Source organism: Marmota marmota, unplaced genomic scaffold, assembly GCF_001458135.2.
Source record: "Marmota marmota marmota unplaced genomic scaffold, marMar, whole genome shotgun sequence".
Lineage (NCBI taxonomy): Eukaryota > Metazoa > Chordata > Mammalia > Rodentia > Sciuridae > Marmota > Marmota marmota.
The window spans coordinates 13,996,106-14,021,487 of NW_025999998.1; the positions used below are offsets into that span (position 1 = coordinate 13,996,106).

Sequence of the window (25,382 nt, forward strand, 5' to 3'; positions counted from 1 at the left end):
CTTTTATCTAGCCCTTGTAACTACTTGCAGTTTTCCAAATAGACGATATGCTTTCTCATGCTCCGTGAGGGCTTCTGCGTGTACTGCCACTGGATTTGCTAGGTATAGAATGATACCAAAGCATACTTTGTCATAGTAGTTTCCACACTGCTGTATTTATCTCAATGGGAAAAAAAAATCAACAGCCATTATCAACAGACAATCAACAGACATTATTCCTGGAAGACATTGTCTGTTCAGGCTGATTGTTGACACAGAAACAGTATACAATAATAATTTTAAATCAAATGGAGGAAGGAGATATCTGACCTCCAGAAAAAACTGTTTTAGTAAGATTTTTTGCTGCTGTGATCCAAGGACCTGGCAAGAACAATTAGAGAATAAAAAGTTTATTTGATGGGACTTATATTTTAGAAGTCTCTGTCCATAGACAGCCAATTGTATTCCTCAGGGTGGAAGATTGTGGTCAAGGAAGCCTCGGAGCAAGGCACCCAGGAAGTAAAGAGAGAGAGCGAGCTCCACTCTTCAGGGACAAAATATATACCCCAAAGGCACATCCCCCAATAACCCACTTCCTCAAGCCATACCCTACTTTCTTATATTTATGACCCAAGTTAATCCTTATCAGAGGATTAATGCACTAATTAGGTCAAGACTCTTATAACCCAATTATTTCACCTCTAAGCTTTCCTGCATTGTCTCACACCTAAGCTTTTTGGGTACACCCAATATTCAATCTATAATAACCACATTATTCAGATGTCTGGTTTTCAACAAAAAATTCACAAGACATACAGAGAAAAAGGAAATTATGACCCATTAAATGGAAAAAAAACTAAATCAATAGACATTGTCCCTTAGAGACAACTGATGGTAGATCTATTAAACAAGGAATTTTAAATAGCTATCTGAAAGATACTCAAAGTACTAGAGAAAGATAAGAAAGCTAAGACAATGATGTTAAAACGTTAGTAAAGAGAGAGAAAAACCTAAAAAGAAACCAAAAAGAAATTCAAGAACTAAAAAGTATAGTAACTGATATGAAAAATTCACTAGAGGAATTCAAAAGTAGATTTGAGCAGGAATAAAATAGAATCAACAAACTTGAAGATAGGAGAGTGGAAATTATCAAGTAAGAGGAACAGAAAGGGAAAACAATGGAAGGAAAGTGAACAGAGTGTAAAGGAGCTGTGGGAAACCCTCAAGTGGAACATATATATTGTGGGGGTTCCAGAAAGAGAGAAAATGGCAAAAAATATTTGGAAAAATAACAACTGAGGGGCTGGAGTTGTAGCTCAGTGGTAGAGTGCTTGCCTGGCAGGTGTGAGGCATTGGGTTCAATCCCTAGCACCATGTAAAATTAAAGGGATTGTGTCCATCTACAACTAAAAAATAAATAAATAAGCAAATAAAAAAAATAAAATACACACACACTGAAAACTTTCCGAATTTGATGAGACATGAATGTAAAAATCCAGGAAACTCAACATGAAGGAAAATAAACACAAGGACATGTACATCGAGACACATTATAATTGAGCAGTTGAAAACCTAAAAAATCTTGAAAGCAGTGAGAGCAGTGACTCATCACACAAGGGATCCTTGATAACATTATCAGCAGATTTCTTGTCAAACTTGGGAGGCCAGATAGCAGTGGACTGATAAAAAAATTAAAAGAAAAAAACTATCAACCAAGAATCCCATGTCTGACAAAACTGTCCATCAAAAGTAAAGGATTAATTAAGATGTTCCCAGATAAAAGGTGAGAAAGTTTGTAACTACTAGACTTGCTTGTGCAAGAAATGCTGAAGGGAGTTCTAGAGGTTGAAATGAAGACAATGGGTAGTAACCCAAAGTTTTGTGAAGAAATAAAGATCTCAGTTAAAGTAAATTCATGGACAGTTATACAAGCTATGTTAAATAGGGTGTGTAACTCCACTCTTTGTTTTCTATTTGATCTGAGAAATAAACACATTTTTTAAAAAAAAGTATTAGTCTAAGAGCTGGAATTATTGTAACAAGTGTTTATAATTCCACATTTAAGAGTTGAATCCATTTTAAAAAGTAATTGTTTTGGGGCACACATGTTTAAAGAACTAGTTTTATGACATCAGCAACTGAAACTGGTAAGGATGAAAATTAAAGGAGCAGAGTATTTTGTATTATTAAAGTCAAGCTGTATTATAAATTTGCTTTAAAACTTTAAGTGCAATCCCCATAACAACCACAAAAAAAAAAATAGTTTATAGAATATACATATAAGGAAACAATAAAATAATTTATAAACATTTCACTACAAAAAAAATCAACAAAACACAATAGGAGACAGAAATGATGGCCAAAACAACAACTATAACAACAACAACAACAACAAAAATAAGGCATACAGAAAATAAATAACAAAATGACAAAATCAAATCCGCCCCCCCACCACCCTTTTTTTTTTTGATGGTGGTACTGGGGCTTGAACTCAGGGGCACTCAACCACTGAGCCACATCCCCAGCCCTATTTTGTATTTTATTTAGAGACAGGGTCTCACCCAGTTGTTTAGTGCCTAGTTTTTGCTGAGGCTGGCTTTGAACTTGGTGATCCTGTTTCAGGCTCCCAAACCACTGGGATTACAGGCATGTGCCACTGCGCCCAACTTAAATCCTTTCTTATCACTAATTATTTTTAAGTGTAAATGCGCTAAACACTCCAATCAAGAGAAAGATTGTGGAGGTATTATTGTCTACAAAAGACTCACTTTAGATCCAATAAGTTAAAAGTGAAAAGAATGGGGGGAAAATAGCCTGTGTTAAATAGTAACCAAAATAGAGCAGGAATGACTTTGCTAATCTCAGACAAAATAGAGTTTGCATTGTCTTACTCGTGAGCTTTTAGGGGATGCCTCATATCTAAACCATAACAACATGTGTGTACGTAATGACAGACCATCAAAATCTGTGAAGCATAAGTTGAAAGGAGAAGAGGAAAATAGTTCCATAATAATACTTGGAGACTTAAATACCTTACTTTGAATAATGGATTGAATAACCAAACAGAAGGAAACAGAAGACTTAACAAACCAACTAAATATAACTACCATTTATGGAATGCTAACCAACAACAACAAAATATTCTTCCAACAACAACAAAATATTCTTCGTAAGTGCACTCAGGACATTAGGGATAGACCACCTCTTAGGCCATCTATTAAGTACCAGTAGATAGATATCATTCAGAGTACCTTCCCAACCATAGTGGGATGCAGTGAGAAATTAGTAACACAAGAAAAACTTGAGGGGCTGAGGCTGTAGCTCAGTGGTAAAGTGTTAGCCTTGTATGTGTGAGGCACTAGGTTCAATCCTCAGCACCACATAAACAACTACAAATAAATAAACATTAAAATAAGAAAAGCGAGAAAATTCACAAATATGTGGAAGTTAAACACAGTCTTACCCAATGAATCAATGAAGAAATCACAAGAAAAATTAGAAAATGCTTAGAAACAAATGAAAACAAAAACAATATACTAAAACTTATGGAATACCACAAAACAACACTATGGAAGATATTTATAGCTGCAAACAAATGCTTATGTTAAAATATAAGAATGATTTCAAATTAGTGATGTAACTTTACAATTTAAGAAATTAGAAAACGAAGAAACTGTATCCAAAGCTACTGAAGGAAGGAGATATAGTACAGCAGAGATGAATTAGAACATAAAAACAATAGAGAAAATCAGTGGAACTAAAGGGTTTTTTTTTTTGTTGTTGTTGTTGTTGTTGTTTGTTTGGTACCAGGGATTGAACCCAGTGGTATTTAACCACTGAGCCACATCCCCAACCCTTTTTATTTTTTTAAATTTTGATACAGGGTCTCACTAAGTTGCTTAGGGCCATTCTAAATTGCTGAGGCTGGCTTTGAACTTGAAATCCTCATACCTCAGCCTCCCGAACCACTGGTGTGTGCCACTCTGCCTGCCTAAGAGTTGTTTTTTGAAAATATCAACAAAACTGTCAAACCTTTAGCTAGATAGACTAACAACAACAACAACAACAACAAAAAAAAAACACTTAGATTACTAAAACCAGAAATAGATTGTAGAAATGAATGCCCATTCTGCAGAAATAAAAAGGATTATAAGACAGTAGTATGTCTATATAGAGAATAATGTTCAACAGGAAAAAAGCATTTTGCCAAAGACATACAAATGAGCAATAAACATGTGAAAATGTGCTTAACATCACTGATCATTGGGGAATTGCAAAGTAAAACTACAAGATAGGATTGCCATAGGATTCTATTATGAAAAAAAAAATCAAATGTTGATGAGACTGTGGAGAAATTGAACCTTTGTGCTCTGTTGGTGAAACTAAAATGGTAAAGCTACTGTGGAAAGTGGCATGGAGTTTCCTCAAAAACTTAAAACGGAGCCGGGTGCAGTGGTGTACACCTGTAATCCCAGTGGCTCTGGAGGCTGAGACAGGAGGATCATGAATTCAAAGCCAACCTCAGCAAAAGTGAGACACTAAGCAACTCATTGAGAGCTTGTCTCTAAATAAAATACAAAATAGGGCTGAGGATGTGACTCAGGTTGAGTGCCTCTGAGTTCAATACCTAGTACAAAAAAAAAAATTAAAACGGAATAGTCATTCTGGGCATGTTCTCCAAACACACAAAAAAATCGAAAGCAAGTTGGTTTTCTATTTGTTTGTTTGTTTGGTATTAGGAATTGAACTCAGGGGTGCACTACCACTGAGCTACATCCCCAGACTTTTTATTTTGAGAAGGATCCAAGTTGCCCAGGTTGGCTTTGAACTGGTGGCTCATCCTGGTTTAGCCTCCTAAATAGCTGGAATTACAGGCATGTGCCACCACACCCAGCTAAAGCAGAGTCTTGAAGAGCTCTTTATACACCCATGTTTGCAGTAGCATTATTCATAGTAGAAAAACAATAGGCAACCCAGGGGTCTATTGAGGTATGAGTAGATAAGCAAGGTATATTATATACATACAGGAAATTCTGATATATTTACTGCATCTATGAACCTTGAGGACATTATGCTAAGTGAAATAAGCTAGTCACAAAAAGACAAATATAATTCAAATTATAAAAAGTACTTAAAGTAGTAAAATTATAGACAGAAAATAGAATAATAGTTGATGGGTTGAGGAAAAGGAAGAAAGTTACTGTTTGACTATAGAGTTTTAAATTTGTAAGATGAAGAGAGTTCTGAAGATGGATGATGGTAATGTATGAATGTATTTAATACCACTGAATTACATACTTCAAAGGCTAAGATAGTAAATTATGTGGAAGAATTGATTTTGTCAGTATTGGCATGTTGGTGAAAGGCTATGGAGGAGTAAAATGTGACCTGAAACTTGTTAACTTGAGCTGATGAAGTTTAGGACAGAGGAGGAACAGATTTTCTAAGAAAGATTATGATTGCTATTTAGTTTGTAATTTGAGGTGTCTCAAAGATTTCTGTGAGGAGGAAAATGGAAATTTCTCATGCAGTCTGAGATATTGGAGAAAATAGTTAGAACTGAGATGTAGTTTTGGATGTAATCTTTATTGAGCTTATTGCTGAGACTGGAGTTAAATATTCAGTTGACCATGAATATATAGTGTGAAAAAAAGGAGGATCCAGCAAGCACCTGAGCTGAGAGAGGAGAGTTAATGACTAATGAGGAAGAGTGTTAGCAAAGGATCTTGAAAGGAGCAGATAGGGCTGGAGGCGCTGCCTACATGTAAGGTGAGTCTTTAGACAAACTATTGCTGGATTAATCCTTTAAAGACATTTTGAACATTCACAGTGAAATCTTGAGGAAGAAAAGGCCTGTTCTCCATAGTGCTGACAATAAAGCTGTTTGTTTCTATTCAGATACTTTTTTTTTTTTTTTGTGGTGCTGGGGATTGAACCCAGGGCCTTGTGCATAGCTATACCAGCTGAGCTATATCCCCAGTACTCTGTTCAAAGACAATTTTTGTGGGTTTTTTATTTACTGAAAATGTTCTGTAATCAACAGGTACAAAGGTAACTGAAGCCACATTATGTTAAAACTCTTAGTACCCATTTTTAAATTCTTGTTAAGGCAAAAATTTACCTGTTGTCGAGAGAGAATTGCTTCTGTGTTTTGTATTGGCGATGTTTTTTTAAAAGTATTTTTGTACTCAAGAGGCTGAGGCAGGAGGTTAGTTCAAAGTTCATAAGACCCTGTCTCAAAATGTAGGAGATGGAGTAGGAGCTTGCTCTGTCATGCCACACATCAGTCTGGTATTACAGTACCTCCAGGAATAGTACACCCCCTGTGGGGGAATAAAACTCAGTTAAAGGAAAGAAATAAAAGTGAATTTTGGGGTGTGTGTGTGTGTGTGTGTGTGTGTATGTGTGTATTATATAATATGTATACACACACACACACACACACATACATAGTTGTAACTCAGTGGTGGAATGCTTGTCTAGCATGTGTAAGGCCCTAGGTTTGATTCTCAAAAGAGGGGGGATGTATTTTGGAAAAGAAAATCGCCTTAATGGGTTTTCTCTTGCTGCTAGAAAAAGGTACTGCCACATTGTGTTTTTGCCTGTAGACAGGTGTGATTCTATTTAAGTGTCTGCGTTAAGATTGTCAGTGAAAATCTAGATAGTTTGCTTGGCTGTTGTAACAACAGTAGATAGTCTGTACATAGACCCTCTCTGTATATTTGCAACTGACAGTATCTGTGTATCGACCTATTCAGAGAATAGCCCTCTGTTTGGGATGATCAGAACTCATTTTAGATTCAGATGTCTTGCGGATGAAATGTGATTGTTTATTGTTGCAGTTGATGTTTGTTAAAGATTCCAGCCATAATAAGAAAAGTAGGAGGAGGGAATCAAATATTATTTCTTTACTTCTAGAAAAAGCTATGTTCTAAGTGTATTTATTGAACAAGAGGAACATTTTTAGCATATATTTTGGATTCTCTTATTGGTATTTTAAAGATTTGTGATGACTTTAGAGTGAATGAGAGAAAGATGAGCTAGACTTCAAGGAAGAAAATAATTTTGTCTCATAGTAGAGGAATGCTTTGTTTTATGGTTTTTAATTAAATTTGTATAAATAAAAACTAAATATGGGAGCTGGGGTTGTGGCTCAGTGGTTGAGCGCTTGCCTCGCACTGGGTTTGATTCTCAGCACCACATATAAATAAAGGAATAAAATAAGGTCCATCAACAACTAAAAAAAAATAAGCTAAATATGTATTCAATCTATATATCTATACCGGACATTTTTTAATACTAGAGTAATATTTTGCTTGAGGGAGAATGGGCTGATGTTTTTGGTAATAAAATCTTTAAAATGTTGATAACTGCTGGGCATGGTGACACATGCCTGTAATTCTGGTGACTCAGGAAGCTGAGATAGGAGGATCACAATTTCAAGAACAGCCTGGGCAACTTATTGAGACCTTGTTTCAAAATAAAATACAAAGCACAGGAAATGTAGCTCAATAGTAAAGTAGTAGCAAAGTGTCTTGGAATCAATTTCCAGTGCAGCCAAAAAAAAAAAAAGTTGATAGCTAATTTCTGACTAGCAATGTTGTACAACTATAGTTTCCTTAAATTAAAAAAAAAAAAAAAAAGGTAAACCAATAGTAACTTTGATTTTACATTTTTCCTCAAGTGACAGTAAAACTAATTTTACCACTAGAACTTGCTTCAAAAGTATTTCTGAACTATATATATGACTAGCTCATTTACTGAAATAGTAAAACACACAAAAAGTGACTTATCCAAATAATGTATTTCAGAGAGTAATAGATGTTCAAATTGTTACCTATTATTACATTTTTAGAAGGATTTATAGGTTCAAAAGTTTTACATGAGTAAAATTTAATATTGATAATCTAGCACTGTTGACTAGGTGAGAACTTGACATTCTTTGACTCCTAACTTGGAATAATACAAAATACACAGCAGTAGCAACATGTATGAATTGTTCTGATCAAAATACATTTTTCCCAGATGTTATCAAGACTTTGAACTTAACTTCCTCTTCATAGGAAATATAGAAGGTAAAGCAATGAGTTTAATTCCAGTATGAGAAAACAATCAAACAAATCTGGAATGTGAGATATTCTCTAAGATAGTTTGCCTGGTATTTTCAAAAACAACTTTGTAAAAAAGGATAAAAGTGGGTGGATCAAAAGAGACATAAGAGCTAAATACTGATTTGTTCCTGGATTTGATGCTGGAGGCAGGGGGACAGCTATGAAAAATATGTGAGCAGTCAAGGAAATTTCAGTATGGAATAGGTACACTCATTTGTACTAGGGAGTTATTTTACCTGTTTCTTCAGTATGGTAACAGTATTATGGTTCAACATGAGAAAGTATTTCTAGAATATGATAAGTAGTAAGAGGTGTAGTGCCTTTATGTTCATGACTTTAAAAAGTATACACCTGGGATGGGAATATAGCTCAGTTGTAGAGTGCTTGCCTCACATGCACAAGGCCCTGGATTCAATCCCCAGCACCACAAATAAATAAATAAATACACACACACACACACACACAAAGCAAATATGTAAAATGTTCATGATTGTCTCTAGGTAGTGTGTATGTGGCTAATGTTAATATTATTATTTAAAATTTTCTGCAAATTTGACATTTTTTATAATAGAATGGAATGTTCTTAAAACTTAATTGAGAGAAATAGTATTTATTGAGTGGCCTTATGATATACAGTGCATTCTACAGGTCATACAACCAACCATCAGGGATCTGTACGTATACTTCATTCCTAAGTAACATTTTTTACCAGGCTGTGTCTGAGTACCATAACACAAGTTCCATTGAGAACCAGGATGGAAAACAGTTGTGTTAAATATTTTGGAGAACTTTGCTTATTATATCACATGATATCCTTTTGGGGAACATGAAACTTTGGATTTTAGTAACAGGAATAGTTAAGCTGCTTCTGAGAAACTAGATTTTTGGCTTGTTACCGACATTGAGTTCTGTTTTTCTGGCTGCTAGAAAGGTCAGACCTCACTTGTAGCCATCTCCAGCTGGTGGTCTTCCTAACTGTGCCCCTGAGTGCTTTCAGCTTTTCTCTGTTTCCTTTAGTTTTTCCTCACTTTGATTCTCTTATCTTTTTTTTATTATTATATTTTTAGTTGTAGATGGACACAACTAAAAATTTACTTATAATTATTTATTTTTATTTGGTGCTGAGGATCGAACCCAGTCATAAGTGTGAGACAAGCACTCCACCACTGAGCTACAACCCCAGCCACTTTTATCTGTTTTTTTTTCTAGCCATATTCAAAGGATTTAAAATAATGTAGTTTATTATTTGAAAGTCACAAACTAAAAGACAGATTTTCACATTATTTTCATTAGTCCTATAAGTTCCTACTTCCAAATGCAGTACTCCATTGTCCGTTAGTCAATTTTAGAATAAGAGAATGTTTCTAGAAAATTATATACTTTTAAATATAATTTAAGATATAAACATTTTTATTTTCTGGAATAACATTGCCATTGCTATATTTAAGTAAAATTCCTTATTTTATGGGGAGGAGTAATTCAGGACAAAGAACAACGCCAGTCCATGATAATAAATATTTAGCAGCAGTTGGAATTAGCATTTTCCTTTGAGAATTTCGTTTTTCTTTTTTTCAATCAAGGGAAGTAAAATATGCCATTTGCAGTCACTTTACCTTTAACATTTCTGAAAGAATTGTGATCTACAATGACATTAGTTGCTTTTGAATGGTATTCAAATTCCTTCCCTCCTATAATAGTATCTTTCTTCTGTTAAAAGAGACTTTACATTTTACAAAATACTTTTCAGCATCAGCGTGTTGATGCACATATTTAAAATTTGCTCTTGCTACTTTTCAGGAAGTCAAAGTCCTCACCTCATTTCTGTGTGGGATTGCTGTGTTATATTATTGTGCTCTAACAGAATACTTATGACAGGGATAATACCACTTACTCTAAAATATGTAAGCTAATGATGGCCAAGACAATTTTTAGATATTATGTATATGTTAGGTAAGTATTTAAGTTTAAATTTTTAAAAAGTGTTCATTCAGTGAAATTTTCCAATGAAGTTTTTTGTGGTTTTTTTTTTTTTTTCTTTAGTGATGGGGACTTGAACTCAGGGCCACTTTACCACTGAGCTACCAGCCCTTTTTATTTTTTATTTTGAAACAGGGTCTCCTGAGATAGGAGGATCAACTTCTAGGCTGGCCTAGAAGTTGATCCTCCTATCTCAGCATCCTGAGTTGCTGGAATTACAGGCATAAGCCACCATGTCTAGCTTTTAAAGGCTTTTGTATTTGCAAAACTGTGTTCATTTTATATTTGGGCATACTTAAGTCTGACCTTAATAACCTGTGATCTTCCATCTTGAGTGGTATACTCAAATTAATTGCCAAAAGAGGGTTGGTGTCGCTGTGTCCTGCACAAGGGATCAGTTAGTTAACTGCACAGAGGTATGAGCCAGCTGAGAAATTAAAAGTCTGAAATAATTAGTAAGAAATAAAAGACTCAGAAAAGTAGTTTCACAGCGGGGTCCTGGTGGGAAGATTGGACCTGATGACTCCTGTCTCTAACAAAGAGTGAGGGTCTGCATGCTTTATTTATAGGGGAACACATCAAAGGGATTTATTATGAGGAAGGGTTCTTAAAGGTAAACGAGAGAGAAGCAGGAGGTTATGGGGAAGTTGGCCTGAATGGAGCCTTATCACCTTCGCAGTAATTCCTCCTCCTCCAGGCAGCTGGCACCTCAAGACTATATGGATGCACAGATATCTCTTTCCACCTCCTTGAACCTGGAGCTGTCTGAACCAATAAATTCTGCAGTATCACAGAATTCTCTATGAGCAGGATGTTGCCAAGGCAACGGAGTGGTCTCAGATTGGTGAGATGGCACAGAGAGTTCTTTGAGGGGCACACCTCCGCTTAGAGATGGCTCAGACAAGCTCACAATTCATCTGTGGCTCCCAACAGGTTAGTTGTTCACTTAAGTGTGAGTGAAGTAAGACTGCCATCTCTTTTGCCCCAGATGGAACAATTCCTAGAATCAGGATTTAGCTTTCTTTGCTCACCTCTGGAATTCACTTCTGGTTTGCCAAAATAAGGTAAAATAAGGTGTATATCTTTCTTTCTGCATTTTACTTTCAAGTGAAAATTCATTGTCATCCTTACCCCATTCATTTGTTTTTTCTTTCTTTCTATGTGTGTGGTACTGGGTATGGAAGCCTGGGCCTCACACTTCCTAGGAAAGTTCTCTACCACTGAGATACATCCCGAGCCCACCCTCATTCATTTCTTGACACATAAACATCAACTTTAATTTTGCCTTAGGGCCAGTTGGTCATGTGAATGCTGTACAACATCTCCGTTTATACTGCTTCACACATCACTCTCAGGACAAGTTCCCACAAAGACCTCTTTTGTTCTACTGTCAATCCACCCTGAAGAAACCAGTTTCCAAACTATGCACAGCTTTGTAAATCAAGATGAACTGGTCAGAAATTGGATACAGAAGCAAACAAGAAGCCAAATAATACTTCCTGGTTAACATAGCAGTTAACAAGCTGATCGTGCTATGTGTAGTAAAATTGCAGGTCATAAAATGTTTTGAATTCTAAGAAAATGCCAGTTAGAAAGTTTATATCATATTCTTATTGTAATTATAGTTCAAGGTCATTAACTTGTTCCTATTATTATTGGAGTTAAGAAAATACAAGTAATGTTTTTAGTAAGATATTCTAGGCAACAGAAGGCAGTGAGAACAAGAACAAATGATGAAATGCGAACTTTAGTTCTGCATATTTCTTTTTTTTTTTTTTGGTGGTGCTAGGGATTAAACCCAGGGCCCTGTGCATGTAAGGCAAGCACTCTACCAACTGAACTATATCCCTAGCCCCCTAGTTCTGCATATTTCTTAATTAGCTTTGTACATGATCACTGAGGACCAAGATTGGGAGGAAGAGGAGTTTGGCCTGTGGGCATAGCTGTCCTTTCTGACACCAGTGTACCACAGTATGGAACCAATATAGTGAGATACAGAGCTGACATTCCTGGGAACTCTACATAAGTCAGGAGGAAAGCGATATACCCATACATAATGATAGTAACAATATGTTTTTCACCAGAGTTAAGCATAATGTATTCACAGCTTAATTTATGGATTTTGAAAATATCCTTGAAATATTTTCTCTTTTAATAAATGTTTTGTCCAATTATTTTTGCCATCTTGTTCAGAGCTTTCAAGAATATCAAGCACTTCTCAAAAGTTTTGTTTTCCTTCAGATGATCTAGTCTAAACACTGTGCTTTTAACTCTATCCTTCCAAATATCCTTCCAAAGAATTGGCATCTTTGTGATATGTTTCTCTCCCCTTGAAAAATTTAAAAAAGAACAAAGGGAGTAAAAAAGAAAAGATTTAAAATGCCTTCTATTCGTAAGTTCAGTAATAGGCAAAGACAATGTTCCTCAACCAAAGAGATCAGAAAATTCTCAAGAGTACTTTGAAAATATATAGTTTAGATTCTGAATCTGTTACAGAGATGGTATGATACATTTAAAATTTTACTATATATCACATTTCTTCCCCACCATATTTTGAGATGGAAATCATAATTAAAAATGTTTTCTTTCCTCATAAAGCCCCTTTCTCACCAAGCTATTTACACATACAATTTTTTTTTTTTTTCCTATTTTGGTAAAGCCAGGAGAAACTTTTTTTGGTTTTTTGTTTTTTGGGTTTTTTTTTTTTTTTTTTTTTGGTACTAGGGACTGATCTCAGAGGCACTTAACCACTGAGTCACATCCCTAGCCCATTTTTTGGTTTACTGGGGATTGAACTCAGGTACTCAACCACTGAGCCACATCCCTAGCCCTGTTCTATATTTTATTTAGAGATAGGCTTTCACTGAGTTGCTTAGCACCTCGATTATCCTGAGGCTCGATTTGAACTCAAGATCCTCCTGCTTCAATCTCCTAAACCACTGGGATTACAGGTGTGCACCACCATAACCAGCCTCAAGAAGAACTTTTTGAAAATATTTTTTCCTTATGTAAGAATGAAAAAGGGCTGAGTAATGAAATGCTGCCTTGTTTCCAGCCTTCTTTCCCCCCCCCTTTTTTTTTTCATATTCCCAGGCTGGAGGTGCAGCTAGGTAACACTTGCCTAACATGTCCCAGGTCCTGGGTTGGAACCCTAGAGACTGAAAAAAAAAAAGATAATTCAGAATGGATTCCTCAGTTTAATTCCAACTTACTGATTATATTTGAATTGTTGAAATAATATGAGCTATGTTTTCTTTTTTAATTATTGCATTTTTGAGGTATAATTAACATATACTAAAATACACATGTCTTAACTATACAGTATGAATTTTGACCCATCAGGATATGATGTACATCTGGTCAACAGGAAAGCTTTCTCAAAATACTCGTCAGAAAATTGAAAAGTTTTCTAGATGATTCTGAGCTAAACCCAGTTAAGAACAATTACCTTTTAAAGAATCAGAGGATAATATACATAAAATATGTAATATGTCATAGAATGTTATACAGATTAAAATTAGGTTATTGTTTTTTTAAAAAATATAAACTTATCAGGCTAGGGTTGTGTCTCAGTGGCAGAGTGCTTGCCTAGCATGCATGAGGCCCTGGGTTCGATCCCCAGCACCACATTTAAATAAATAAATAAACAAAATAAAGGTATTGTGTTCATCTACAACTAAAAATATTTTTAAAAAGTAAACTTCTCAGACTGGGGGTGTACCTCAGTGGTGGAACACTTGCCTCACATGTATGAGACACTGGGTTTAATTCTCAGTACCACATAAAAATAAATAAATAAAGATATTGTGTCCCTCTACAACTAAAAAAATATATTTAAAAAAAAGTAAATTTCTCTCATGCCTTTTAAGGGGTTTGCTATACTCACTCATGTGTGAAATTTTTAATTTGTTTTTCTGTTTGTTTTTAAGAAAATTAACCAAAAACTTCACGATGGAGTATGTCAGCGCTGTAAAGAAGTTCTTGAATGGCGTGTAAAATACAACAAATACAAACCATTATCAAAACCTAAAAAATGGTGAGTTAAATTTCTTCATTACCTTAACCAGTGGCATGTGTATCATACATTGTTATTTCTAAAATTGTATCCAAATAAATATCAAAGTCAATTTTTTTTTTAAATTCCATTTGGGCTGGGGATATAGCTCAGTTGATAGAGTGCTTACCTCACATGCACAAGGCCCTGGGTTCAATCCCCAGCACCACATACACACATAAAAATTCCATTCTCTCTTTTAGCATTTTGTCTTGCATGCATAGTGAATCTTGGTTTTTAGAGATGAGAAAAAGTAGATTCATCATTCCCTGTCCAGTCTTTCACAAATAATAATGCACCACTCATAGAACCTTGTTCATAAAAAGTGAGTTTTGGCTGAGAAGAAGTTTGTGTTACAAAATGTCTCCTACTAATGAAATAACACTATTTACTATAGATTATCTTTACCAATTCTTAAAAGGAATCCGATCTTTTAATTCAATCCATAAAATTTTTTGTAATTACTTTCAATGTAAAAATTAGCATATTCTTTTTACATTATGAATTTAATTTGGTAATCTATATAGTTGCTATTAAGAACATTTGCTCAAGCAGGACATGGTGGCACATGCCTGTAATTCCAGCGGCTCTGGAGGTTGAGGCAGGAGGATCACTATTTCAAAGCCAGCCTCTGCAATGGTAAGGTGCTAAGCAACTTAGTGAGACCCTGTCTGTAAATAACATAGAGAATAGGGCTGGGAATGTGGCTCAGTTGTTGAGTGCCCCTGAATTCAATCCCCAGTACCCCAAAAAATAATCTTTATTCATTATTTCTTTATTTAACTGTTCAATAGCTTCATCTTCCTTGAAAAGGTGTTCTTCTTTATATTTTTGTTTGTTTATTTTTTTTTTATACTTGGAATTGAACTCAGGAGTGCTTTACCACTGAGCCTTTTTTAACTTTGTGACAGTGTCTTGCTAAATTGCTGAGGCTGGCCTTGAACTTAATCCTCCTACCTCAGCCTCCCAAATTGCTGAGATTATAGTGTGTGCCACTGCAGTAGGTGGTATTCTCACTTTATGAGAGAAAATTTTACTTAAACTTTGGAAGGTCTGTCTAAATATATGTAATATAGCTGTTGGTGTTTATTTTTGTCGAAAAATGTCAGCGTATCTGTGAATCTAAAACTGAAGCTATGGAATAATTTGTTTACTTGGGAATATTTGATAGCTTTGAGTGTCTTAATTTGAGTGATTATTTTGCCTGAGATATGCTGCATTTTCTTAACTTTTTATTCTATAAAATTTATTAAAATTAAGAATTATACTTTCTAGGAAACAGATACTAAAACATCTGAAATGCTTTCAATTTTTCAAATACACTAAAACATCATACAACACAAAAAAATGCAAATTTTATCGTGAAGTTTTTTTGATACTTGTCAGAAGGTGACTGATTGCAGTGCCTGAGATAGTCATACTATTAATTTACCTCCAAGTTTGTTTAGCACATTGTAGATCTTTTTTGTCAGGCATGATATCCCAGCAGCTCCAGAAGCTAAGGCAGGAGAATCCTAAGATTGAGACCAGCTTCAGCAACTTAGCGAGGTCCTAAGCAACTTAATGACACCCTGTCTCAAAATAAAAAATATAAAAGGGCTGTGGAATGGGGCTCAGTGATAAATCACCTCTGGGTTCAATCCCTAGTACCAAAAAGAAAAAAAGGAAAGAAAGAAAGAGATCTTATCTCTTAAAAGACAATGAAACGTGCACAGGATGCTTCTTTTTAGTATGGAAAGTTACAAACTTTTTAGAAAATTTTTTTTCCAGTACTAATCTTTCAGACCAGAATTTTTAGATTTATTTTGGGTATAGTTGACTCCCCCTTTAAAAGGTTTATAAATTTCTCACTTCTGTCTTTCAGTGTTTTCTTCTTGTTTTTCAGCATTCCCTTCCAGAACAAAACACCTTTAAACAAGTCTGATGAGTCTTATTCTCACTGGCCCAAATTAGCAGTAGGGAAATTTAATAATAGGGAAATTGTATGCAATATCTAATTTAGATTTTTATAAATGAATTAAGTATATTCTCTGGATAGCAATTAGATACTAGTTGTGTACTTTCAGTTAATAGGCCTAATACAAGATTTGTAGGTTTCTGAGTATTTTCTACAAGGCATTTTCTATAAAGATCTTTTTAAGATTTCATCAATCTCCATTTTCTCTTTCTAGCATTTTTTCCCTAAAAGAATTGGAAGTATAGGTAATAAATATTTGCATATTCATAGGATTTTAATAGACTAGTGTTGTGTAAGAAAGAAAATCTTTTAAGAACATTTCTGTCTCAGCAATTGTTTATGTTCTAATTTTGCCCATCTTTAATATATGCTAGCTGGTGACACATGCCAATAATCCAGTAGCTCAGGAGGCTGAGATAGGAGAATTGAGAGTTCAAAGCCAACCTCAGCAACTCAGTGAGATCCTATCTCTAAATAAAATACAAAATAGGGCTGGGGATGTGGCTCGTTGATGAGTGCCCCTGAGTTCAATCCCTGGTACCTAAAAAAAAAAAAAAAAAAAAGATATATATATATTATCCTAGGTGTTTATCTTCATTATGAATGTGCTAGTATGTGAAAGATTATATCAGTTATTAGTCTTCCACAGGCTATAGAATTTCCAGACATACTTATATGGCTCTTAGATTTTTCCCTTCTTTTCTGTGTTACTTATAATCTTAATATTTTCATGGCCAGTGCCAGGTGCAGTGGTGCACACCTATAATCCCAGGGACTAGGGAGGCTGAGGCAGGAGGATCGTGAGTTCAAAGCCAGCCTCAGCAACTTAACAAGGCATTTAGCAACTCAGTGAGACCTGTCTCTAAATAAAATTTTAAAAGGGCTGCCGATGTTGTTCAACAATTAAGTGCCCCTGGGTTCAATCCAGGTACCCCCCTCCAAAATTTTTTTTTTCATGGCCAGAAAAACTTGCATACTTTAAATCCTAGAAAAACAAATATTTATTTGGACAAACACAAAGATTCATTTAAAAACAAAAAGAAAAGGAAAGCAGTGTAAGTGGCAAATTTTTGTAAGTCACACATCACTTAATGATGGGGATAGCTTACCATTATAGTCCATCCTGTATGTGGTTCATCATTGACAAAAATATCATTATATAGTGCATAACTGTAATTAGTTTTCCAGAAAATTTAGAATATACCAATCTTTGAAAATGGTTGGATGTGAACACATTAACTCAAACACATACAACTTTGTTCTGACTCAAAGCTGTTGAAGTCCTTGGAGTTAGGGGAGTTTGTGGTGGTATTGTCACTAGCTGTGTCACTAGCTGTGATTCAGAGGTCTTCAAGAGACCATTGTGTCAAGGAGGTGAGGGCTAAGAAGGACCTCAAGAGCTACTATTCTGCATTATATTGAGGTAGATGTGGTTAGCTGTACTTCAGCTCACAACAAAGCAAGATGAGGGAAATATTGTACAAATGCCAAAATATAGATAACAAGATTTTAAAGCCTAAAGGAAGATCTCTAAGAGTAAAGAAGCCCAAGCTAATGGAAAACAGGTCATAGCTTATGAGACTGAGACATTACTAGTCAAAATAGGATCTTGTAAAGGAAGAAAAAGTTATTTTTCCATCTACCCTTCTAGGTTCTTAGTTGAGGCCCTTCTTTTAACTAAAACAATAGCAAGAGAAAAGGACACCTTTATTTAATATGAGTTTTATGTGACATTTACACATTTTTTTATTTAGTTTTTTAGGCAGTGCTGTGGGGATAGAATTTAGGGCCTTCTACAGGCTAGGCAAGTACTCTACCCCTGAGCTACACCCCACCCAAATTTTATGTGCCATGGGAACCTTCATAAAGATTTGAAGAAATGATTAAACCCAAGTGCTTTCATATTAGGTTTGATAAGGAATGGAAAGCCATGGGAAAATGTGATAGGACAAAGTAGGAAACTTAGCTAGACCTTTGTCCGCCTTTGGAGATAATGATGATCTTTTCCTCCAGGTATCATGAGGGCATGTCTTGAATGAGTGTCTTATAAGGAGAAGGTCAGAGAGATTTTCCTACACCTGCTGTTTCTCAGATTACTTCATCTTAAACTATTCAATTTGCCAAGATACCTTATTTTAGACTAACATGTTTTGAACCTTGTCAATCTGAACATGTTACCTTCCTATACTAGGACATCGTTAATTTCTTTTCATTTTTTTTGTGGTGCTGGGGATTGAACCCAGGGCCTTGTGCATGTGAGACAAGCACTCTACTAACTGAGATATATCCCGAGCCCCAGGACATAATAAATTTCTGATAATCCTGGACACATGGTACGTGAGGCATATAGGAAAGCCTAGCTTTCAAATTTCAGTCCCATGACTGAAAGGGTTATAGAGTGTATAACTCATCAATATCCACCTTGCTTTTTCTGTGTATTAAGACATGCCCAGGGGGATGGGGATATAGCTCAGTTGGTAGAGTGCTTGCCTTGAATGCACAAGGCCCTGGGTTCAATCCCCAGCACCACCAAAAAAAAAAAAAAAAAAAAGACATGCCCAACATTATAAGGAATTTAAATCTATTGATGATGTTGCTAACATAACTTGTTTTGAAATTTTAAATATTTTCTTCAAGTTAGTAGTCACCTATAATTTAAATTTGTCCTCTGTTAGGGTTTCTATAAGATGTTTACAGATGCCTCTCAACTGATAATGGTGTTACATCCTGACAAACCTGTCATATAAGTTGAAAATATCTTAAGTTAAAAATGTGTTTAGAGGGCTGGAGATATAGCTCAGTTGGTAGAGTGCTTGCCTCATATGCACAAGGTCCTGGGTTTAACCCACAGAACCACCAAAAATATAAATTAATAAAAATGTCTTTAGGAATGGTAGCATACTTGCCTAGCAAGTGGATATCTCAGTTTGATCCCTAGAATTAAACATGCAAAAGAATATATGTTTAGTATATTTAACCTTCCAAACATTGTATCTTAGCTTTACCTTCCCTAAATATGCTCAGCATAATTAATCTACAGCTAGGCAAAAAGTATCCAAGAGGAACTATTCGTGTGTGTGTGTGTGTGTGTGTGTGTACTACCGGGAATTGAACTCAAGGGTCCTTTACCTCTGAGCTATAGCAGTCACCCACACACACTTTTATTTTTTTCAATTTAAGAAAAGGCCTAGCTAAGTACCTGAGGCTGCCCTTAATCTTTCAATTCTCTTTCCTAGTTACTAGAATTACAGATGAGTGTCACCATGCCCAGAAAACACAACTATTTCATAATAAAACATGTAATTAATTGTATAACGTATTGAAAGTGGAAAACAATCCTTGTATGGGTTTGTTTTTATACCATGATGAAATCAATAAATTGTAAGTCAAAACATTAGAAGTAGTAGACCATTTGTACTTTGTTACTAACTGTCAAAGATGTGTCTTTTAACTGGACATGGTAGCTTACACTTACAATCCCAGGTACTGGGAACCTGAAGCAGGAGGCTCACAAATTCAAGGCCAATCTAGGCAATTTAGTGTGACCATATCTCAAAATAAAATGTTTTCAAAAAGTGGAGTTGTAGCCAGAGCACTTGCCTAGCATGCATTAGGCCCTGGGTTCAATCCCTAGTACTAACCCTCCACCCCACCCACAAACACACAAACAAAAGTAACTTCTGTGTAATTTCATTTTTCTGGTTAAAATGTTGAATACTGGGGCTGGAGTTGTGGCTCAGCGGTAGAGTGCTTGCCTAGCACATGCCAGGAGTGGGGTTCAAACCTCAGCACCACGTAAAAATAAATAAAATGAAGGTATTGTGTCCAACCACAACTAACATATGTTGAACACTATTTTACTTGTCTAAATATCACTTGCCAAAAATTATGCAGCAAAACAATGTATATAAAGAAATGTTAAGTAGAATATAAAATGTTAAGGGAAAAGGGGGCTCTTTGTAAGTGATATTTATTTTAAATTGAAGTAGTAATATTCTGAATATGGGAACAATTAAAGCCCTTTCTCCCATTTGTCTGTCTTTTCAAATGTCAAAACCCGTACCATTAGCAAATTTCTATCATTCATGGGGATCTGATACCAGAAATTAGAGCAGAGAAAAAAAGTTTGGCATCAAAATTTTCACACATACCTGCTTCAACCATTAGAAAGAAATGGTCCCATGTTTGTACTTGGCAAACAATGTTGCATATTTATTTTCTTCCAGTGTGCTAACATGCTGCAGGAATTTTTATAAGCGTGTTCATTATGGCAGTCTCTCCCAGTTACTGGAAATAATCCTGGACCATCACCAGAGAATTTTAAAAACAGAATAGAGGTCCTAACTTGAGTTGATTGAAAGAGAGATGGGTTGAAAACTGTATTTGATAGAGGGGAATTAAATGAAGGCAGTGAGAGGATAGGGGATAAAAAGCAGCTGGTGCTTCCCTTTGTAATAAGTCAATTTTAAATAGCTCTACATAGGGCTAGGAATGTAATTCAGTAATAGAGTGCTTGCCACCAAGCCCAAACCCTACAAAATAAATAAGTAAATAGCTCTGGATATTCAAAGCTTGAGGTCTTTATAGAAATAAAGTGAAAGGCTCATAAAAGTAAAAACCCTAGAATCAACAGTCACCTGTATTTTATACACTGTGACTTAGAAGTCAGATCAGTCTCTACCAGAATTCCCCACTCATTTTTCCTTAGATAGTTGCTCTTAAGGCCAGTACCTGCTACTCCCTGGTAGAAGGGCTACTATGGTGGGATCCAGATCTCCTTTGGTACTAAATGGCATGATCACTATTAGATTTCAAATTTTAATATTACTATTAATAAATGTATGAGTTGTGGTTCAGGGCAAGTCTGCCATTTTATATAAAATTATTTTTTCAGTGACCTTATTTTTGACTTTTGAAAAAGAAACCCAAAGATTAATTAAAACTGTTCATTACTATTCCTGATTTGTCCCAAATCACTTATGAGCAGTATAAATAACCTTGGATGTAGAGCTGAATTATTAGAAAAGCAAGAGATCTTATAAAATGATTTGTGTAACTCTTTGAGAAGGAGGAAGGAATCATGTTTTTTTAATACTTAGTGGAGTGTCTATTTAACATGTGCACGGTCCTGGGTTCAACCCCCAGCACACGTAAATAGTAAATAAGCAAACAAGTAAAGAAATATTTTAAAATATGTATTTATATTTTTCCAGGTACTTGAAATATAAACTGTTAAAAGATTTTGTTCCCTTCTTCAATCTTAGGCCAGAAAGAAATTCTTTGTTTATCCTGGGATTAGAGAGATTAGATGTTTCATCCTAGACAAAAGTAGAGGGAACAAAGATTCAAATGCAAATTGGTCAGATTGCAAAGGCATGTTTTCCTCCTCTTTCATAGTGATTTTTCAGTATTGTATTATTCAGTCAAAAGACTTTTTCCCCCTCTTCAACCTGAGCCTGATGCTTCATTAATTTTTACAAATGTCACCATCTTGTTTCATGGAAGTTGTCTGCTATGTGCTATTACCACATACTGCTGAGTACCATCCTGCTTTGTTTTCTAATATTTGTTTCTATGGAAAGTATTAAATAGGTTTGCTTCCAGGTGCTGAATGCCTTTTGTTTCAGGTAACCAAGCAACGTTTTTCTTCTATTAAGTTAGAAATGTGGTAGGCAAATAATGCACATTTCTGTTAAAATGTCTAGCCTACTTCTTTTCCTCTTTCCATCCACTTAAAAAAAAAAAAAATCTGTAGGCCTATCATGTGTGAATGCCTGGGTTCATTCCCCAGAACTGCAAATGAATGAATGAAGGCTGTATCATCATGGATACAGCATTAGTTCATGATTAACATCACCATAGTAGTAAAAAAGAAAAGAAAAGCTGCTATAAAACAGTGGCAGGCCACAAACAGACTGGGATCTGAGCTGACAGTTGAACCTATAAGTTTTCTATTTCAGTTTTCTGTCCCTCTGGGACATTGGACAGAATCTGGAGACCGTTTTCTTTCTTTCTTCTTTTTTTTTTTCTTTTGGTATTGGGGATCAAATTCAGGGGCACTTTACCACAAAGCCATATCCACAGCCCTTTTTGTTTATTATTTTGATACAGGATCTTATTAAGTTGCTTAGGGTCTTGCATAGTTGCTGAGGCTGGCCTTTTGATCCTGCCTCAGCCTCACAGGTGATGAGGATTAGAGGGATTAGAGATGCCTGTGCCTTAGTGCCCAGTGTGAATTGTCCTGTATCTTAAGTCAGTGGTTTTCAAACTTTTCAGCTATAGAATTCTTTAGTAAAGCAGAAGCTTACTCAGGAGTCCCATGAACACAACAGGTTAAAACAACTGTCACTAATGGGGAGAAGGTAGCACAGAGCTTAAATGCTGTGAGATGAATGTTCACTGGAAATAGCTTTGATCATTAAAATATTTCAAGTGAAAAAATGGAAAAATTGGTATACCCTGCCTTGGAATCTACATTGCTCTGGAAATGTGTGGGCTGACAATTGCTTTAGTTTTTTACAACTAAGAAACTGTTTCCTTTTTTACTAAATCTTCTTATTTGTATTGTTTGTTTGTTTGTGTTTATTGCAGTACTGAGGATTGAACCTAAGGACACTTTATCCCAGCCCTTTTTTAAACTTATTTTTTATTTTGAGATAGGGTCTTGCTAAATTGTTCAGGTTGTCTTTGAACAGTGATCTTCATGCCTCAGCCTCCTGAGTAGCTGGAATTATAAATAGCTGAGATCACAGAGGTGCACCACTATGCCCAGCTAAATCTTTTTACTGAATAAAGTTAGGCCCTTGCTTCTCACATCCAAAATTTAGTACCTCCTGATTGGCAATTTTTATCTTATTGATTCTAAGTTTTTATTCTCATTGAGTGTCCCAGTGTAGCCCTTGTCTAGTTGAACTTAATTACTTTGAACAAATAAATTCTCCTCTCCTTTTTAATATCTTTGCTTCTCATCTGAACTACACTCAGATATGAGGCCAATAAGACAGTGGTTTGGGGTGGGGTGGGGAGAGCCTTAATCCTCTTAACTGTTTCAAGACCTCCAGTGGGGAAGTGGTGAGTCTGTAGCAGCAGGAGGCTCCCTGAAGCTCTGTCTCCAGAGAACTCCTGCTTTTTATGTCTACTATAGTGTGGGAAAAGCCAATTGGTTGGGGAGAGAGGCCTGCCTCTACAATGCATTAGAAACAAAAAAGTCATACTATTTGGAAGAAAATGAGCAAAGGAAATGAGATGAGTCACCATGCTTGGCACTAAATGAATGCTTTTAAAATGAATTACCTTGTGGAGAATTTTTCCTTATTTTTTCAAAACGTCTTTGAATTTAAAGAGTGTATTTATATCAGGACATCTACAAATTAAGTACCTTATTACAGAATCTTTAATAGAAAAACTGTCTAAATGCTGATAAGCATTGGTGCTTATCACAATTTATAATTGGAATGGAAATGCAAAGCCTTCATACTTGATCATAGTAATATCATAGCCAGAAAAGACTCTTGACTTTGTAAATTTCTATAGGGAAATGGCTAAAGAGTAATGGGCAAAGTTGAGTACCTTAAGAATGAAATAGCATGAAGAAAGAGAGATTATAAAAGGTTTGGTAAAAATAGAATGTTTAATTTGTGTTTACTGCCTAAAGACTGATTTTCTATAAATTGTTTTATTCTTACCACTTAAATATAGCAGTTGGATTACTCTTCAGTTTATCCCATACCACCATGTTTCAAATATCATTTTTTATTATTAATTCAGGATATTAGACTTAGAGTAAATAGCAGTGTGTTTATTATATTTTATTGACTAAGAGACAAGAACTGGCATTTTAAATGTCGTATTATATTTCACTAAATTTTTACCAGTTTAAACTCCAAATGACATCCCAACAATTTTCATCAAAATAAATGCATTACTAGAAATAAATACAAAGTATCACATTACCAGACCAATGAAAAGTTGATTATTTACTGCTATAAGACATAATTAATTGATTAGGAAGAAAAATATTATTCTAAAATACAACAGAAGAAAGGGCTATTTAAGATTAAACTTTCGTGATCAGTCTGTTTCTCTCTCTGTAGACGTGTACCTGTGTAGCTTATTTGAAAATTCAGGTAAGTTTGTGATGGCAGAGGTTGTTGGGAAGAAGATAGTTGAGTAGTACATGCCATCTTCCAGAATCCAAACAGAATTAAAAGATAATAAAGACACAACTGTAGTTGTTTTTTTCTTGTCCATCTTCTTTCTAGCCCTCACCTCCTTCCTTGCCTCCATCCTTCATATGCATAGTAAGATCTGCTGTTAACAGCTGTGGAAGGCTGTCCATCTCCCCCACCCCCAGCAGTGGAGTCTTTCCCCCACTAATACAGTGTGACTTCATGAATTAAGGATTAGGAATGACATTGCAGAGAATATATCTTAGATCAATAAAGTACTTTTAGCAAGGATTGCCCTCTGGGATATAGAAATAGCTGCTGTTGTAGAGCATTCGTCTTTAATGGTATTTTGGAAATGCAGTTTTACTGTTGAGGCTCTGAAATGATGTATCATTTCTGACTTGAATTTTAACGGTAAAAAGTTAGAAACCAGTATGCAAGAATGCCTCTAAAATTAGAAATTATATTCTGTTGATGGTAATTGTGAGAATTATTGCAAGAATTCTTCAGGGAATTTTCAGGAAGCTGATGCAATTTGGGGAAGCAGGGTAAAAGGGAAAGGAAAAGATTTCAGCTGCTTAAAGCTGACCTAAGGAGGTCACATATAGCTGTTCTTTAACCTGAGAACACCAATTTTTTTCTTTTTTCAGATTGCATTTTAAATCAGTGAATAATTAAGATATTAAAATGAGGGGCTGGCGCTGTAGCTCAGTGATAGAGCACCTGCCTTTCATTTGTGAGACACTAGGTTCAATCCTTAGCACCACATAAAAATGGATAAATAAAGATATTGTGTCTATCTGCAACTATATATATATATATATATATATATATATATATAATTTTTTAAATTGATATTTTATTAAATGTAACATTTTTTCAAAGCTCTGCCATACCTATTACATTCTATTAACCATGCTGTAGAGTTAGAAACAATGAGGAAGTGGCCTTAGAAATTTAGATGACTAAATATTTGCAAGCGAGACGGGAAGATGGCGGCGAGGGGAGTGCATTACCCCCGTGTGCTGCTTCACTGTGTGGGAGTATGACAAGTCAGGACGGCTAAAGGATATCTTGTTAGGAATTTCCAGCAATAGTGGGGTGCTCCGGAACCTGGAGGAAGGATTTCCATCGCA

General features: G+C 35.4%; 1 protein-coding gene and 1 non-coding gene across 3 annotated transcripts in view; both read left to right on the forward strand.

The window, feature by feature from the left end:
* The window catches only part of CUNH9orf85 (chromosome unknown C9orf85 homolog), a 62,603-nt gene that overhangs the window by 18,458 nt on the left and 18,763 nt on the right, over positions 1–25,382 (forward strand). The window contains exons 2-3 of one of the 2 annotated variants that reach the window (XM_048806909.1): positions 10,765–11,000; positions 13,997–14,103. In XM_048806909.1, the coding sequence (XP_048662866.1) occupies positions 10,959–11,000; positions 13,997–14,103 (149 nt within the window). In that variant the 5' untranslated portion in view covers positions 10,765–10,958. The remainder of the gene's footprint in view (positions 1–10,764; positions 11,001–13,996; positions 14,104–25,382) is intronic. The other variant, XM_015492926.2, reaches the window with a different exon arrangement.
* Trnas-uga lies at positions 18,538–18,610 on the forward strand. The gene has a single exon. It is a non-coding gene; the product is annotated as a tRNA-Ser (tRNA).